We start from the raw sequence: 19,244 nt of genomic DNA on the forward strand, positions 1-19,244 counted from the left end.
TCCCAAAGTCAGCAGGAAGTATAATGGGAATGAATACGTCGCCCATTTTCCCTGGTTGAAATGCTAAGTGAAAATAAACTCCCTTACATAGGGGACGCCAATATCTCTCACTCCCTGATGAGAGAGACAGCAATTCCATAATTGGAATCTCCAAAAAGAAAATGGGGGAATGAAGGGGCCAGCTCCCCATTTCGGCAGCCATAACAACCTAACACATGCTTGCCTGACCTTGTCTTGGTCACTTGGAGGTCAGCTGCCTGCTTCATGACAAGGAAATCAATCAGAAGTTAGCTGGTGGTGTTACGGCTCTGGGTGTGCTTTACGGACAAGTGCACAGCAATGATGTGCAGAGCATAGCAATCACCCTGGGAGGGCCTATGGGCCATAACAACCAGTTGACCAATCAACACAGGGCAAGCCTGGAGGCACACCAATCCTGAGACTGTGCATACCCCTAGAAACTCCCCTTAGGCTGTCCTATAAGATCTCTATGCCGTGGCTTTGCAGTGTCTTTCCCAGCCATCTGCCATGTCTTTCCCACCCTCTGCCTAGTACATAATAGACCTCCCCAGAAGAGAAATAGGTGTCATGTTCTGGGTGGGAAGACGGTGCAGTGATTATAAAGCTATTGCTGTATAAACATGAAGACCTAAGTTCAGATCCTTAGAACCTACATAAATGCCAAGTGGGCACAGAATAGCAATGGAAGATGGTTTCTGTAATCAACCTCAGGCTTCCATGTACATGTGCATGCACAATTACACACACACACACACACACACACACACACACACACACACTGAAAATGGATAATAAACATCAATATATTTTTTGCACTTTTAGGCATAGCAAACTACATCTGAATAGAGAAAGTTTCTAGCTTTGCTTTGTTATTTAATGTCAAGTGAGAGAACTCTCACCAGCCATATTTTAGAGTCCAGCAAAGGGCTAAGATTTCCTTCAGGCTTCTCTAAAAGCTGTTAGTCTCTGGACTGATGTAATTTTATTTGAATAGTGAATCAGAAACACTCAACCACCTGCTTCCTCATTTGCCTTTATAAATGGAGACCAATTAACTCTGGGGAAGTTTACAATGACAGGTCTAATTTTCTTGTAATAAATTTATTACTCTTTACTCCAAACTGCCAGCCATAGCCCCTGAAGCTATTTTAACTACATTGATTTACTTATTAATGTGGGCATGTGTATGCATGTGTGGGTACAGGCATGTCACAAAACACCTGTGGTGGTCAGAGGACAACTTGATGAAATTCTCTCCTTCTACCATATGAGTGCTGGGGAAAAAACTCAAGTCTTCAGGCTTGGCAGCAAGTACCTTTATCCCCTGAGCCATCTAGGCCACTAAAATTAGGATAATAGCTGCTTCTTTCTGGGACCCCACTCCTTGTTGCCACCAATGCAGGAGCAGGCTCTAGCAGCCTAGAAGATTAAAAGGGAAGAAGTCATTGCCCTGGTAGTGGCTACTCTACAGCTCTATGGCAATTTGGTTGTCATCTCCTCCACTTCACCCTCTTCCATACCATTCATGGACTCCAGCGACTTCAAAAGCTTTGAAAACCTCCCAGGATGGCAAAAGATCCTGAGTCATTAGACTTCACAAATTTCACCACTCAATCTAGATACAGGTACAGTAGTTAGGTGCCTAATACATCGATAGCAATGACAGGTGATGAAGTTGAATTCAGATATAAACTGTTCACTGATCGGTACAAAGCCTTTTCATAGGAAAGTTGAAATGAATCACTGCATACCTTTCACATCAGGTAAGCTAAGTGAGGCTAGGAAAGCCATTGGGAATGAGATGAAGTCTCTACCCTCATTACCAAGCCAGGAGTCACAGGGTTGTCCCCATCGGATGGGGGCCTGGTCAATATGAGGGCATGATGTTAAATCCTGGCAGACAGGACACATGCTGTAGTCACATTTGCAATGCTCTTAACCATGTCCCAAGCCAGTCCCTCTTTTATGTCCTTATTAGAATTTATGTGCTGTGTTATAAACTTAAATTTATAAGATCTTCAAAGATTCCCTAGATGGCACTGTAGCATGGAATTTTCCCAATCTTGCAGATAAAAGTAGGCATAATTGGATATTGTACTGTTTAAGGTGAAATATCCCTGTGGCTCTTACATTTGAGAACTTACTGTTTAGAAAAGCTAGACTTTTTTTCAAGCCTACTAATTAGTTGGGGTTCATTTTGGAGAATTTCACCAAGTTCAGAATCTACTAGATAGCTGAAGAGTAAAGACAACAACAAACCAATGGGGTGGCCATTTTCCTCTGGGGGAAGCTGCTCCCTCTGATTCTTTCTCTGAGATTTATTCTCACTTTCCAGGACATACTTAGCTTCTTTTCCTGGGCTTTGCTTGTTTTTTATGACATTTTCTGTGTTACCTTTCCAAATCTAGCCTCTCCTAATGACTTCATCCCTAGCAACGAATCTGACTTCAGTATCTGTGGCATTTCTCTGGCATCCTGTTCAGTTAGTTGGTGTCTGAGGCTATCACAGGGCAGATCCGCTTTAGAACTTTAGGAAGACAGTCTTTTGTTTAAAATCTTCAAGTTCGTTTTGAGGGCCAATTCCATGTTTTAATCAGAACACTATCATCATTTTGATCTTGAAATGGTAGAAGATTTAAAGCCTTTGTCCCCAGGGTCTGCTGTAGTTAGACACAGCAGGTACTCACGAAATACATCTCTTTGGACTGACCTTCAACCTTGTCCTATGATGATAAAACTGATTCCCATCAGCTTAGCACATGACACTATATTTTTTTCATGAGAGTCTGAAATTAAAATTTATTGCCTGGATTTTTTTTCTGTGTACACTACTTGTATAGTGTCTGTATTTACTATTTTATCTCTGCTTCCCTCCCCCGCCCAAAAAAATCCACTTGCATTAGCAAGAAGCCAGCCCAAGACAAATATCTTAAATATGTTAAAGAAATGATTTTTGAGAATAAGACAAAATACTTCAAACCAAAGTTGAGTAGTAAATTCTGTCTGCATCTGCCCAAGCATACAGCCACATTTCACCTTTTCTTTATTTTGCATTTTAATTATAGATATGTTCCATTAAATGACTGACCTGTTCTGCACTCTAGAGCATTTTTTAAATTCATGGCCTTCTTATTTTTAATGAGGATATGTGGTTTGGATTCCCCATTTCTAACACAATAGATGGCTTCTGCTCCTAAGCTCATTTCTCCTCGTTGCCATTATTCTCTGCACCATTTCCAGTCAGAGAGTCTGCTGATTTCACTCTAAGAACCAAAGCCCTGGCAGATGTCCTTCTTACTCTTTTCATTTAAGATATAAACAAAAAGACTTATTTTGGTCTTATTTCATAATAGTGTAGCTCGCTGAATTACAGACGAACATTGTGCTGTTCTCATTAAAATTCAATTCATAATTAAGCAATAAAAAATCTACTCTAGGATGACATACTCCTTATTGGGCTATTTTGTAAATTAAATACATAGAAAATTCTATTTTGCCTTTGTTGTTCAAGTAATGGAAAATGGCAATGGCTCTCGACTTTCAAATACTAAATTAGTTTTTGTGTGTAATTGAATTAATGTCAATTGAGTTTTTAACATTTATTTCATCTACACAAATTTATGGGGTACAGTGTGATAATTTCATGTTACACATTTACAGCATAATGAGGAGAGTTAGTTAATATTTCCATCTTTTTATGTTTTTTAAATCTATTAACACATAAAATGCCTCTTTATGAAGCACAGTGTGATATTTCAATGCATGTATACAATATGCACTAATAAAGTCAGAGTAATTAACATCTCTATTCCCTACTTTGTGTTTGGAGCCTTTGAATGTCTCCTCATCATTGATTAGAATGGGCTGAACCATTGGAACTTACTCCTTATATCAATGTTTATTTTGGGCTACTTGGCCTCCCATACACTTCCCAACTGCCAGCAATCTTTTTGATACAGTCCAGTTGCTCTTCTTAAACATCTCATTGTAAGGGGAAACACTTGGAGTTTATCTTTCTGCACCTGCCTTATTTCATTTAGTATCATCTCCTCTGATATGGCTCCATCTGTTTTGTTGAAAATGATAAGATACTATCTTTTGTGGCTAAATAATATTCTACTGTGAGAAAATATGTTTCAAGTAAGACTTAAACACACCACCTGAGCATCACAACACCCTAAGTGATTATCTCAATAGAAATAAAATGGTACTTGTTGATCTTGCCAATGGACTTGAGATTTTTTTTTAAATCTCTGTATTGGTTATCTTTCTCATGGATAGCACACATGTAACATACAGAGGGATTTGTTTTGGCTCACAGTTTGAGGGTAAGAGTATAGTCCCTCATTCTGGCAAAGGCACAGTAACAGGATCATGAAGCAGCTGTTCACGTTTTACCCACAGTCAGGAAACAGAGAAAGATGAGTGTCTATGCTCAGCTTGATTTCTCTTTTCTATACTGTCTAGAATCCCAGCCCATGTGATGGTGCCACCTACACTTAGGGTGGGTCATTCCAACACAGTTAAACCCAACTTGAAACTTCCCTACATACACTTCTGGAAGGTTACTGTCTAGGTTATTCTATGACTGTCAAGTTGGCAGTTAAGATTAACCATCACAGGCTCCATTTTCTACTATGTTTAGAAACACTTCTCTTGACTTGGTGTCCCAGACAACTTGTTAGATTGTGAAGTTAGATAAGTTTAAAAACTACCAACACAAACACTTTAACTAACTCAAACACTTCCAATGGAGATATGGCAGACCCAAAAAAATTAATATTGGTAATTTCTTAGAAGCTGTTACTATGTCACACACACACACACACACACACACACACACACACACACACACACCTTCCTAAGACTTGGATTGGATTGATGTATGGTATCCAAAACAATTATCCAAGCAATCTTTCCACATACAGCAAAACAGACTTTGTACAACACAGAGAAGATGGGGTGAAATGGAAGAATTCACATAAAATACTCTATAAGCCATATACTCTGATGATGTATGGAGCAAAGTCTGATTCTCAATAATATATTAAATTTTATTTTTTAACAATAAAAGTCTAAGACATAATTTTGATAGCATTATACTTACCTACAAGCCTTTCTCCTGTTCTTCAATATTATAATTACTAAAAATACTTTTTTAGGATGAGAAAATATGAATGTGAGATAAATTAAACTTTTATGAAGTTCCTTATTTCATAAAATTTTAATTAACATGATATCTCCATTTTTTAAAAAATTGCTCCTTGCTATTAAATATTAAATATATTTTTGAAAGCAAAGTCACATTGCAAATGTAATATTTAAACAGGACTCCAAGTCCTTGATGTGGTTTTGGCCATTTAAAGAAAATAAGCTAAAAAAATTTCACAGAGACATAAAAAGTAACTTAACTGCATTAATATTTTCATAGAAATGTATATTTCATGTGCCTTTACCATGAGACCATTAGCTTATGAGACAGAACAGGTACCTCTCATACCCAACTTTTGGGGAAAAGTAGGAACTCAAAAATTATCCAAACACAGAATGGATGAAATGAAAATGACCCCCAGGCACCTAATTACCATAACAAGACCTGAAAATACAAAGTATTTTAAAGCTGTGTTCAGATGTGAAGTTCAACCCCATATTGTCTTACTAATAAAGAATCAAGAAGACAATATAAAAATGGAGGTGTGTTTTAAGTTTCCTTTCTGATGCTGTAATAAAACAGTCTGAACAAAAGCAACTCGGAGGAGGAAAAGCTTCTCCTTTCAGGTCACAGGACATAATGAGGGAAGTCAGGGCAGGATTTCAAGCAGGAACTTGAAGCAGTAACCATGGAGGAACACTGCTCTCTGGCTATCTTGCAGGCTCATCCTTAGCCCAAGGCTACCTGCTCAAGGCAGAGTACCATCCACAGTGAAATGGCCTCCTACCTCGATTACCTATCGAGATACTCTTCCACAGGACATCTGATTCAGGCAGTCCCTTAACAGAGATTCCCTTCTCAGATGACTCAAGGGTCTAGGCTGTGTCTAGTTGACAATTAATACAGAACATGATAGTAAAGAGATGTCAGGAGAAGAACAGAGGAGGACAAGAGAGAAGAGAGATGGCATCACTGTGGAAGGAGGGAAAATAAAGACGAATACAGGCCAGAGAGACTTTAGCCAGGAAGTAGAGAAAATGGTGGAGAAATGGAAATGAATGAGGGGATATAGAATAGGCACAAGGGTGAGAAAAATCCATGCCACCTTCCTATGTCAAGTTTTACAAACACAGACCCACATCCTGCAGTTCAAACCTCTCACTACTCACTGTTGAGATGTGAACCAACTAGCTAATCGTGGCTCACAGTTTGGAGGATACTTCTATTTCTTTTTTATTCAAGTCATATAGCAGTAAAGGACCCCAAAATATCCCTCAGGCGATATTCACTTAGGTGAGGGGAGATTCTACCACTTAGCTTTTATTCTGAGAGTATCCACTTGCCTAATATAAGGGAATCTTTACATGCAGAAAAAGCCATCTTTGCTGCCATCTAAATATGACAATATTGTTAAACTGGAGCATCTATAATTCCTAACACAATATATGTCTGATATATAATCAAAATTATGCTTTAAAATTAAGATCCCTCTTTTTTAAAACAGGGAATAATAATGGACAAACTCACAAAGGGGCATTTTCAAAGCCCATGTTCAGATGTCCAAGTGCACTGCTGCACCCCAGGGCACAATTTTCAATTTTGTAACACCAGTGTATCCTACCACCTAATATTTCAACATAATTAGCAGCATTTGATTTGATTTCACTGAACTAGCAGCTCACCAACTGTCAACAGCCATTGTTCAGGCTGAGGACCATGGATGAATGCACGTGAACCTTGCTGCCTCTCAGAGTGCTCCTCTCACATCCACAGCACCCCTGCCTGTGTTTTCTTAAAAGGAAATGAAATGATAAGAAGTCCTTGTTGTGACTGAATAAGTCACTTGCTATAAATAGAATCTCTATGTCAGTTGTTTGTGTCTATACTGGTGATTCAATGAAAACCTGCTAGAGGGATGTTATGGAACAAGAAATTGGAAGCTCCACTTCCTGAGAACTGAAGGATGAAGAGGTGGCTCTAGGAGGGGGCTCTTCAGTGCTTAGCAACTGTTCTCACCTAGGGAAGGTTCAGGGGAGCCACGGTTGTTCTTATCCTGTGACCTAGGAGAACTATAAAGACTCATCTCTCTCTCTCTCTCTCTCTCTCTCTCTCTCTCTCTCTCTCTCTCTCTCTCTCTCTCTCTCTCTCTCTCTCTCTCTCCCCCTACCACACACACACAGTCAAGGGTTATAAATATTATATATTTTAACTTGCCCAATGCAGTCTTATACAACATCTGATCAGGACCCTCTACGTTTAGTCTGGATTGCAGGGCCCTGCCCCAACTCCTTTGTTTCATATCTATGTATTTAGGCAGAAAACAATACTTATTATGCAACTGAGACTCCACATAAATAGATACTGTGTGTATGTGCATGTGTGTGTGTAAGTACATACATGTATCCGTATATTTTTATAAGCCCAAGATTTCTTGGTGATATTCATACTTTCGGTGATATTCATACTTGTTGATCAATTAAGCTAATATTTTCATCATGAGTGATTCACTTATCAAGAACAAGAAGTTGTCTGTGTGGTGTGGTGCATGCCTCTATTAATCCCAGCACTCAGGAGGCAGAGGCAAGAGGATCTCTGTGAGGCCAGCCCGCTCTACAAAGCAACACAGAGAAACCTGTCTCAAAAAAATTTTTTTAAATATGACATTTAAAGAGAAAAACTTTAAGAGCTTGAGAAACAAATCTGAAGAAATATTTTATAACATCAAAGCTCAAAAATAAAGACCTACCTTTTCAAAATTAATTATCAATGAACTAAAAAGTCACAACATGACTTTTGTGATACCTAAATGGCTGAGGACAAGCCCTTCTCACATGAAAGAAGAAATGCATGCATGTTTGCTGTCTTTTATTGATCTTCTCTGTTAATTTGATAATTGTTCCACACTGTTCACCCAGAGAAGACTGTAATCAGGAAACCAGTTATTTTAAATCAACTTAAATGGTTATTTTCAATAACTGACTAAGTGATTTAAATACATCAATCCTCTAAAAACAAGATCAAACATTCGTTGACTTGTTCTTTCCTAACATAAGCAGGTTGCCTGGCTTTCTGAAGTGACCCTGCCATAACCAACATAACACATGTAATTCTATCCTGGTTATGTTTTTTAAGAAAAAAAAGATATAAAGCACCTATCTTACAACACTGTTATAGCATGTCACTTAGAATTCTTTATGATCTATCTGGAGTTACACAGAAAACTCTAGAACAAAGGCTATCTCTGCTTGTCAAAAATATTCACTCTGCCTTCTACATTCATTTAATCTGAGAGAATAACTTTTCCTTGGTTGTCATAGACACTTATAGTAGAATTGGGAAAATCTTGTAAAACTTAAAATTCAGGAGTCATTTCATTTATATTCCATTAGTCACTTGGTCCAGATATCTCATTTTCACCTAAAACTATTCTTACTCTCTCCTCTGCTCACTCTTCTCTTCTCTTCTCTTCTCTTCTCTTCTCTTCTCTTCTCTTCTCTTCTCTTCTCTTCTCTCCTCTTCTCTTCTCTCCTTAAAACTATGCTTCATATTTTACTGAGAAAGTGGTAAATGATCAAAACATGAACTTCTACATGCTCTCACCACTACAGCAACCTACTGCATCCAAGTCCAAACTCTCTGCATCCTTCTCCCATGATCCTGGAGGAATCCTGTTCTTCTGGAGTCTATTCTATTCTCTGTTGCTGCGGAATAATTTTGCATTGGTTTCTTGTCCCCTTTCTTCAGTTGATCATGTTTTTCCCAAATCCTATGGGATCACTTTCATTAGCATGAAGCTATTCTGCAACAGATATCATTTATGCCATTTTCTCTTACTGCATATACCCTCATCTCACTGCTCGCTCTTTTGTGGTAAAGTTCATAGGTGGCAGGAACACTGCCATACTTTACCCACATAATGTCTCATGAATCTCATTTCCTTGCTTCTTTATTATAAAATAATCTTCTACTCACTATCATTCTTATAGCCATGACCTCAGATTTGACAGTCACACACTCTCATTCAATCTCCTTTCATTCACCACTGATGGAGACATTTGAAGACAATACAAAATCATCATTTAAATGCCATGCTATAGATAATGTACAAGACAGCACCGAAACCAGCTGCCTCTTTTATAACCGAACTGTGGCTGTGATGGCTCTATCAGCAAAAACTGACGTCTTCACACACTTGAGTTGACGGGTGACTCCAATTTGAGGCCTTTCATCATTGATATGTTTCCTTTCACATGATATTGTAAATAAATCATCCCAGCATAACTACGTTCATAGTGTGAAACATTTTACTTAAATGTTTCACATAAAATATAGCTGTGAATCTGGAAGAATAGAGCACTTGTCAATAACCGGCCTATGAAATATGAACAGCACCATATGCAAACAGGAAAAGAGACCCTCAAAGGAGTCACACACACCAGTTAAAACTCAGTAGAAAACCGGGCAGTGGTGGTGCACACCTTTAGTCCCAGCACTCAGGAGGCAGAGGCAGGCAGATCTCTGTGAGTTCAAGACTAACCTGGTCTATAAGAGATAGTTCCAGGACAGCCTCCAAAGCAACAGAGAATACCTGCCTCGAAAAACCAAAAAAACACTTCAGTAGATCAGTAGAAATCCTTCCTACTCAGAAGAAGCATGCCACTTCCCCTTCCTTCAACTATGGACAACTGTAGTCTCATTTTAAGATTTAAAGAATCTCAAATCATTTGACCAGATATAAATACCAGTTGAAACTGGTTGTCCTCCTTTGACCAACAGTATTTTGCATTTAAACTGCATAATAAGGGCAATGCAATCTGTTAGTGATACATAAAGTATCTTGTGATTTGTTTCTATTTATTCCAAAAGGAAAATTCTCACCAAAGTTTGATTGTTAACATAAGTAATATAAAAATATTAAGTAGGAAGCATTTGCATACTCACTAAAGACAACTGTATGCTGGCTATAAGATGTGTGTTTGTAAATATGGCTTCTATGAATCTGAACTGAATATGTGCCTAGGCCACACACGTGAGGAAAGTATCATTTGGAGATGGAGCATTTGGTCCCTGGACCTGAAACCAGAAAAGCGGACATGACATAGTCATTTTAGGTGAATATAACATGCTGACAAAATGTTACCTAGGCCTCCTCTCTTATATCATTAACCATAGTCCATTTCTAGAACTGCCATTAGCAGTCACTTAGTTACACATCTTGCTTTGCAAATTGAAAAACTAATGTTTACAGAGCTATTACAAGGATTGTCCCAAGGTTACCCAGGAGAAAATAAAAAACTGAGAGTAGATTGCAAGACTGCAAGTTGATCCTTAATTCTTCCACCAAGTAATTAATTTCATCATTAAAAAAATGCCAAATCAAACAGTATTTTAAAGTATACAAAGCCCCTGTGCTGTGTTGTTTAAAATAACTGTTTTAAAAATAACCATGCATTTTTAATAAAGTTAAGGCCTATTAAGTATAAACAGGCTTTTACAATACATTTCTAAATTGTAACATGTCAAGAGTCTAAAGTGTTATGTTCATTAAGTCTAATTTATGTCTCTTGAAGGGTGTTCAATTGGCAATAAACCTTTTCAAGAAACAGAAATTATAGCCCTTTACCACTAATGTTTCATTAAATTAGTTGTCTGTGTCTTTAATGCAAATCTGTTCTTTTGCATGAAAAAAGTTCTATTTAAGAGGGAGGTGTAGTTTCCCATGTATAGCCAGAACATGGAAATATAATGTTGATAATTTAAAATCTCTGACTCCTGACTATTGAAAGGGGCCAGAATGTTATTTTCTAAGGAAAATGTCTGCCCTCTGCCTTGTTTCCCAAAGTTACTGGACAGTTTTATACTTGTTATCTGGGCTAAGTAGTAAATATTCCTCTTTTGCCCTCTGAAGTAACTTGGCTGTACAAAACTATTTGGTCATTTGAATTCTGCTTCTACAATGGCCACTGTTCTTAACTTGACCTGTCTTCCTCAGATGCCCTATTGGGAAAAAAAACCACCCACCCTCTATATTCCAGTTTACATTCTTCCTCACAAAGATTTCTTGAACTAAAATTCATGTCCCTCACTAAGCTGCATATAAAAATTCATTGCAACAATAATCTCTCTGAATTATAGATGTGTATATGTCTGTCTTCTAGGATATTATGAGTCCATTGAGAGCAGAGGCCTCTGATAGACTAGCATTTAACATGGGCTATGTCATAGCTCTTACTGAATCAACAAACTTTTCCATACAATCTATGACATATCATTTAATGGTTATGTGTTTGTATTCTTGGAAGACTAAGAATCATGTAATAGATCCTGACAACTCACTTTGATACAATTTACCATAATCATAAAGGAATTCCAGGCATAATTCTCTTCCCATATTCAAACTAGTCTGTGTATCCTCTTAAGGAAGTTTTAATGTCTATATTATTACATATGCTCAAGCATATTACCTGTCATGAGTAGATCTACTTCAAAAGCTAAGATAAACTTACACATTATACTCAGATGAACATGACAAACATATCAACTGAGTGTTTTCAAATTAATAAGTAAATATACAAATAGCTTTTCATTTAAACTAAATGTACATTTTATCTTGTCCAGTTGGAAATGAAGGTATATGGCAGCTGGAATATCCAATGCAAATTAAACTAAAATATATGAACATATGTGAAAATATCCCTCCTTCATTCAAAACTACTGCCTCTTTGGAGAAGTTACAGTAGTTTTCAATAATGTGTGCACAATAACCACATGGAGATGATGCAAATGAAGGTCCTGGGACTTGGAGAAATAGAGACATATACACATAGATACAAGTGGAAATATAGTGTTAATAATTAAATACATATATGTTTGCTTTCACATTTTAATTATTCTGTCTCTGTGTATATGTACCCATGCACACACATACACATTGCACATGTAGTACCCATTGCAACCCATGTGGAAAGGTCAGAAGTTGCAGGATCCAGTTCTTTCTTTCCACATACAGATCTTGGGAATTAAACACGAGTTGTGAGTCTTGATAGCTTCTTTACCCAAAGAAGCATCTCACAAGACCCACTTTTGAAACAAAACAAAAAAACCAATCACACCCAATATTCCACTTAGTTTGGTCATGACACTTAACAATGAAAAATTAGAGGTTATTACAAACCATAAATGCATTTTTATGTGTTATGATATGCAACAGAAGATTAAGTTACCCAAGAATTCAGGCAGATAGATTTGGCTAGAAAGCCAAGATGCTTTAAGGAAAATAAATTCTGCCTTTCTTCTACAGTTGAGTACATGAGCCATCATCCCTTCCCACTTCACATACAGCTTTGTTACTGTATGTGGATCTGAAGAACTGCAATGATCTCAGGAGACCAACGACTCAAAGAGTAAGAGACACAGTTTGGTGGAGAGAAAGAGAAACAAAACCTGTTCATGTCAGACATTCAGTCAACACTCACAGATACAGAAGCCAATAATTATAGAAGAAGCTCATATCAACTACATGTGATAACCAACCTAGTTTTTATGTAACAAAGGCAAGCAAATAAGAATCATTGGCTATTTTAAAACTATAAAAGAGAAATAGTTAAATCAAAAATAACAACTAATTGGGGGAGGAAACAAGATCATATAGATAGAAGAACTTTTGAGTATTTGTAAGTATTGAAAGAAAGATTCATGAATAAATCTATTCATAAACTAGAACAAACAAAAATCATAGTAAGATTAAAATTCCAAAAATTAAGAAAGAATTATTTTGTATTTTATTTTGGAAAAATACTGAGAAAGTCTCCAAAATATAAAGCAATAAAAGCAACAGGTGAAGAACATAGAATTTAAGAATGGATGTGAATTCAACAGGTCCAACACTCATCTAACAAGAATCTTTAGTAAGAGCCATCAAAGGCAGTGAAGATGATAAGGTAATCACATCATAGAAGGAAGTCTCTTGAGCCGAGGGCATGGCTCTTTGGAGGATCTAGGGAGTTTTGTCCAGGACAAATGAGAGACAACCCACAAGCACATCCTCACAAGGGCTTAGAATAGCTCAGCCGGGGCTGATTCTCACCCTCACTGTGCTGTCTGCTGTCCTGATGTCTACATTGTATGCACACAATAGTTTGTATTTTCATTTCATCTCTGTTTTTCCTTTATTTCACTCATTTGCTCCATTATCTCACTAGACTCATGACTCTCAATGTCATCGCCATAGTGGAAACTCCCAGGCACCTATGACCATTTTAAATTCTCCTGCAAGCTTCTGTGTACCAGAGTGTTACCTGCTCTGTCACTTAAGCAGCATTTCAAATATACTTACATTCATGAATCATGTGTAACCTCTGTCCTTCTTACACCGTGCATTCAGTCCATCAAGACTAACATCAAACATGAATGGGAGACAGTATGTTTGAAAAGAATTGCAATGTTCTCCTGTTTTGAACAACTTACAGGCATTGCCTATTTCCTTTCTCTCAAGAGATCCTTATTCAAAGCAATACATTTATGAAGAACACAGTGAAAGGGGCTGGAGAGACGGCTCAATAGTTAAGAGAACTGGCTGCTCTTCCAGTAAACCCAAGTTTTATTCCCAGCACCCACATGGCAGCTCACAACTGTCTGAAACTCCAGTCCAGAAGATGTAATTCTCTCTTCTGGCCTCCTCAGGCCACTGGGAACACATGTAGTACACATGTATACATGCAAGCTAAACACCCACGCACACAAAGTATAACTTGGAAATTTTTTTAAAGAACACATTGATGCCTCTTGGCTATTGGCACAAGCATTACATGTTTAACAGTAAATAATATATAATATTTGAAGATTGGTTTTACATTTCAAGCAAAGAAAACATGAAAGATATATTTACTATATTAAACATAGTTTCCATACATCTTAAAATGTAAAAGTAATGACAGTTACTGACAGGAAGCAGATTTGGAAAAAATAAAGGCACAAAATACACAAAGTAGGAAATGACAAGACATAACCTAAAACTGATAGATCATAGAATATACCTTTTATGAAGGTAAGAAACAGAATATTTAAATTTGTGTGATAGAGATTAGAGTAGGGGACAGGAACAAATGAGGGTTAAAATTCACACTTGTGTTAGAGGAAAATAAATACACTAACAAATAAAGGATATGCATAGTATTTAAAGTTCTATAGGAACTAGCCATAGAGAGGTTTAACATTATCACTTTTGATGAATGACAATGAGGGAAAGTGTAGTGAGTCTTTCACTGGCCATCCTCATTGATGGCTGCATTTTTGTTATGGCACATGTTGCTATTAAAATATTTAAGTGAACAAATGCAAAACAATATTAATGAATGATAAGCAAACGATCATCTATTTGTATCTTATTTCTCACACTAAGTTTTGAGAAAATTCATATAAGAAGACCACAAACATTTGTCTCCCTCCTGTAAAAAGTAAGATAAAGGATACAAACTAACCTGGGATATATTAGAGCAATTTTTATATTCAATCAATTGAATCAGTAGATTGGTTAACTACTATTCTGTCTAAATATGCTGAGAGCTGCATATACATGAAATAATGAATTCTATTAAAATCTTTCACACAGAGAACCAAAAGAGCTCACATACTGACACACTGTAATTTATCTGCTTGAAGCACTGCAGCTTTGAACTCGGTAAATATTTCCATTGTCCTAGCACTACCTCCCGTCCTACTTTGATGCTTATAAACATGGCACTATTTTTACCTTGAATAATGCATGGCTTGGTGGCCTGCAATATTAAAATAGAAGTCTGTTGTGTGCTTCATTTCATTGGTGTGCCCAGTGGCCTCAATCCAGTGTCCTACTGGGAGGCAATAAACACCATCCACCAGGTTGTTTTCATTATATGTACAGCAACGGTCATGGTGAGGTCCATTTCCTAGAACAAGAAGTAACAAACAGCAATTAAGTCAGTGTTTTCTTAGACAACCTTGAAATGACTGTGACAAAATTAATAGTAAGATTAAAATAAACATAAAGTTGCTTAATTGCAAAACAAAATAGACTGGAGTCAGAGAAAAGTGGGCATTTTTAAAGTTACTTATGAAAATCTTAGTGTCTGTGTTCCTTCTAAGTACTTGATTTTTTAATAAAAAGCTTTATTAACTCTTTCAGGACTCCATGGATCCCTTCTGCACCCTACAACAAGCTATGACTCACTTTATAGCCCAATAACTATTTGAAATGGTTTAATAGTCATTAGCATGCCTGGATTCCTTGTTATCTTTACAGTATGCAAATGTACTATTCAGGTCAGAAATAAGGCATCTTAGTGCCAATGCAAACAGTAAATACATAAATATGAACACATGAATAAATAGTAAAATAAATGATCATAGCCAATTTAATTCCAAGGTAAAGTGTGAATTAGAGTTACAGATGAGGAAACTAAGTTTTGCAGAGGTTAATTAGCTTACCTAAGCCCACTGAACTTCTAAGCTCAGTGTGATGGTGACTCCCACCGGACCCTGTCTTTCAGGCACCTGATGCCCTTCTGCTAATCCCTGCCTCCTTCACATGCACAAAAGGCAAATGCTCCTCCTTCCCAGTGCCATAGAGCAAAAGAGAAACAGAAGAGCCTGTCTCTAAAAACATCATTTGCCTACTTTGCTGATTTTTTCCTATAATAACCCACATTACAAAGTATGGCCTGAATGTCTGCGTCACCCCAGAGTCCTATGTTAAAGCTTCTCCATTCCTTCCCCTTAGAAGAACACAGCAAGCAGATACCATCTATGAAGCACAAAGCAAGCCCTCACTAGATGCTGAATATGCCTTGATCCTGCTTTTCCCTACCCTCGGAACTCTTGAGAAATCTATTTCTGGTTTATTAAAACTCTCGGACTATGGAATTTACTATTGCGGGGCAAATAAGACACTGGAGCCTTTATTTCTATGAAATTAAAATTTGAGCTATATTATAATTAGAACTTACATGCTCATCTCATTTCAAATTATCTCCTTTTTTATCCCACCTATTATATATTATAAATAAAACAAATGTCTGTGGTTTGTAGGAATAAATTGTACTTGTTATGAATACAAAAAATTTGACTCACTTGCTACTTTTCAACTGAAAGTTGCTTGGCACAAAATCTAAAAATACTCCTTAACTAGTAGCTGATTCTCTAGCATATAACAGCATCTTTTCAGCTACGAGTCACAGAAATATTTGCCTAATAAATCATTACTGATCTTCCTAGACAAGACTCCTCTCTTTTCTCTTGATGGCTAAAAGGCACTACACCATCTGTTCACTGAGTACCTTTATATTTAATAGATGATATCCAAATGGACCAGCATCTCAACTTTGACAAGTATATCCAACAGAGAAGTATATACAGCAGTACTATTTTAACAGCAAATGCTGCAATGATATGTTTACTCTTTCAATCAATATTTGAGACAGGTAGTATGCAAAGTCATAGTAAGGACTCAGGAATTTAACTTAAGAGCAATTAAAAGTTTCTACTTTTACACATGGGGAAGGGCCTAGGCCTGGCCCAGGATGATGTGGTAGACTTTGGGAAGCCCCTTTTGAGGGCCTTACCCTGCCTGGGGAGTGGAGGGGGATGGCTAGGGGCAGGTGGGATGTTGGGGGGAAGGGGAGGGAGAAGGAAGAAGGGATTGACATATGAAGCAAACTTGTTCCTAATTTGAACAAATAAAATAAAAAATATTATAAAAATAAAATAAAAAATAAAAAAATTTTAAAAAGTTTCCACTTTTATGCAGCCATATTACAACACCACCCTTTTATTCTGAAATAACTCTCTGCTTAGAGTGAAAAATTAATGTCAGAATGATGAAGTTGAGAGTCCAGGAGCTTGGCTAACAGCTCAGTTAGTAAAGTACTTACTTTGCCAAGCATGAGGACCTGATTTTGATTCCAAAAGCTCATATATAGAGCTGGAACAGCAGCCTATGCTGTAATCTCAAACCTGGGAAGACAGAAACAGGTGGGCCCTTGGGATCCACTGGCCATCCTGCATGGCCTGTTTGGTGAGCTCTGGGCAAATAAGAGACCCAGTCTCAAAAATAAGGAGGATTGTGCCTGAAGAATGGCATCTGAAGTTGTTTTCTGGATTCTACACACATACATGTACATTTGCTCCCACAAATATCTGAACACATGTACACACACACACACAGACACACACACACACACACACACACACACACAGACACACAGACACACACACACACACACACACACACACACACACACGGGGGGGGGGGTGCACACAAAGCAGTGAGTCCATTTAGAAAATTACTGCATTAGACAATGAATGTGATGAGAGAATATTGTTGGTAGAAACAGAAAAGATTGGGTAGATTCATAAGGAAAAAGCTACTAGATTTGTGAATCATCAGACATGGACAGAGAAGGGGAGGATCAGTAAAGACCTCTAAACTTTCAGTGAACATTTACTGTTTAGAGTAGTGCCATCTATTGAGAGGAAAGATCTGGAGGAGAGCAGCTTGAGGATAATGGATTATGAGTGCTACTCAGATATCCAAAAGGAGGGGGGTATCAAATAGAGCTGGAGTTATGGATTTGACACCCTAAGGACTTGACCTAAAAGTAGCTATCAATCATCTGTATATAAATGGTATTTAGGCATATAGATGAGTCACTGAGAGAAATAATACATTTGTTCATTCAATAGATGGATATGGAAAAGTACCTTCCAGACGCACAAGAAGAGAAACTGGAGGGAAGGAGTGAGAAAAAACGAAGAACAGCCTGAGTTAAAATGAAATATAGACTAAAGTAGACAATGCATTGTAGTATTAACAGTGGTTGTATCTGGGAAGGGAAACTTGGTGGTGGGAATTATCCCATCGTAAACAATCAAACTGACTGATTGGTTACAAAGAACAGGTGTTAACAAATGAATAGCTCACTCTCAGAAGTATCCAATATGCTATTAGTTCAATAAAAGAATAAATGTCTTTCCAAGTGATCACTAAATAGATTTATGATGACTTAAATAATACCTCCTATATGGATATAATTATTGAGGAGCTAAAATGTAGATAAATTATAATGTTCAATAGAAATGTCATATATTATATTACAAAGAATTTTTCACTGCTAGAATTGGTTTCTGAATACACAATTTTATGTATAGATGTATTAGACAATTTTAAGGCAGTCTTTTATGCCAAGTAACCTATGTTATACAAATGAGGTCACAGTGATTACAGCATCTTTTAGAATAGAGTCATGGTCTTTTGAATTTGGCCAAGGAAATACCAAAACTTAGTAATAATTTTATTTGGTGGAATTTCTACATCCAGGACTATGGAGCAGATTATATTTGTTCTTTTTCCTTCCAGAACTGGACATGTAATTCACACCAACATAAGAGAACTTAGAAGATCAGGGAGTAGAATAAACCACTTGCAGCCTCTGGAGCATAATTGGCTTCTGTGAAGTCTTGAATATCCCAGACTTGGATCTGAAAAGCCAGTGACCTGCTAATACCAACAGGGACAGACAAGACAAAATATAACAACAGAACTGCAGTCTCTAGCAAGAAAAGGAGAGGAGTGGCTCAGAAAATCAGACCTTCTTCTTGTATGTGTACACACAAGTATGAAAGTGTGTGGGGGGGATATGTTACTATACATTCATGAGTTCTGTGTTTATACGTGGATTAGGTTTATGTGTGTGTTGTGTTCTTGTGTGTTATATGTTTGTGTATATGTTTATATATTTATGACTATGCATGAGTGCACAGTTGTACTTGTTATGTGGGTAAGGAAAGGTCTCTCACTAAAACCACAGCTCGCCATTTTTGATAAGCTAGCCAGCAAACCTCTAAACTCCTCCCACCTCCTGATCCTCAGCACTGGAGCTACAGATGTGCTGCCACACCTGGCTTTTAGACAGCACCGAGGATTGAATTAACATTCTCATGCTTGCAAAGGAAATACTTTAACCACTGTAGCAACTCTTCACCTCACACAGCTGTAATCTCTAAGTTAATACCTGCTTGGCTCCAGTCAGATACCACC

At 37.3% G+C, this 19,244-nt stretch overlaps 1 protein-coding gene across 1 annotated transcript in view; it reads right to left on the minus strand.

The window, feature by feature from the left end:
* Epm2a (EPM2A glucan phosphatase, laforin) overlaps positions 1-19,244 on the minus strand; it is a 98,147-nt gene that overhangs the window by 47,250 nt on the left and 31,653 nt on the right. Inside the window, 1 exon segment of the mRNA XM_027402020.2 lies at positions 14,925-15,099. Coding sequence (XP_027257821.1) covers positions 14,925-15,099 — 175 coding nt within the window.

Source organism: Cricetulus griseus, chromosome 2 (assembly GCF_003668045.3).
Source record: "Cricetulus griseus strain 17A/GY chromosome 2, alternate assembly CriGri-PICRH-1.0, whole genome shotgun sequence".
Taxonomy (NCBI): domain Eukaryota; kingdom Metazoa; phylum Chordata; class Mammalia; order Rodentia; family Cricetidae; genus Cricetulus; species Cricetulus griseus.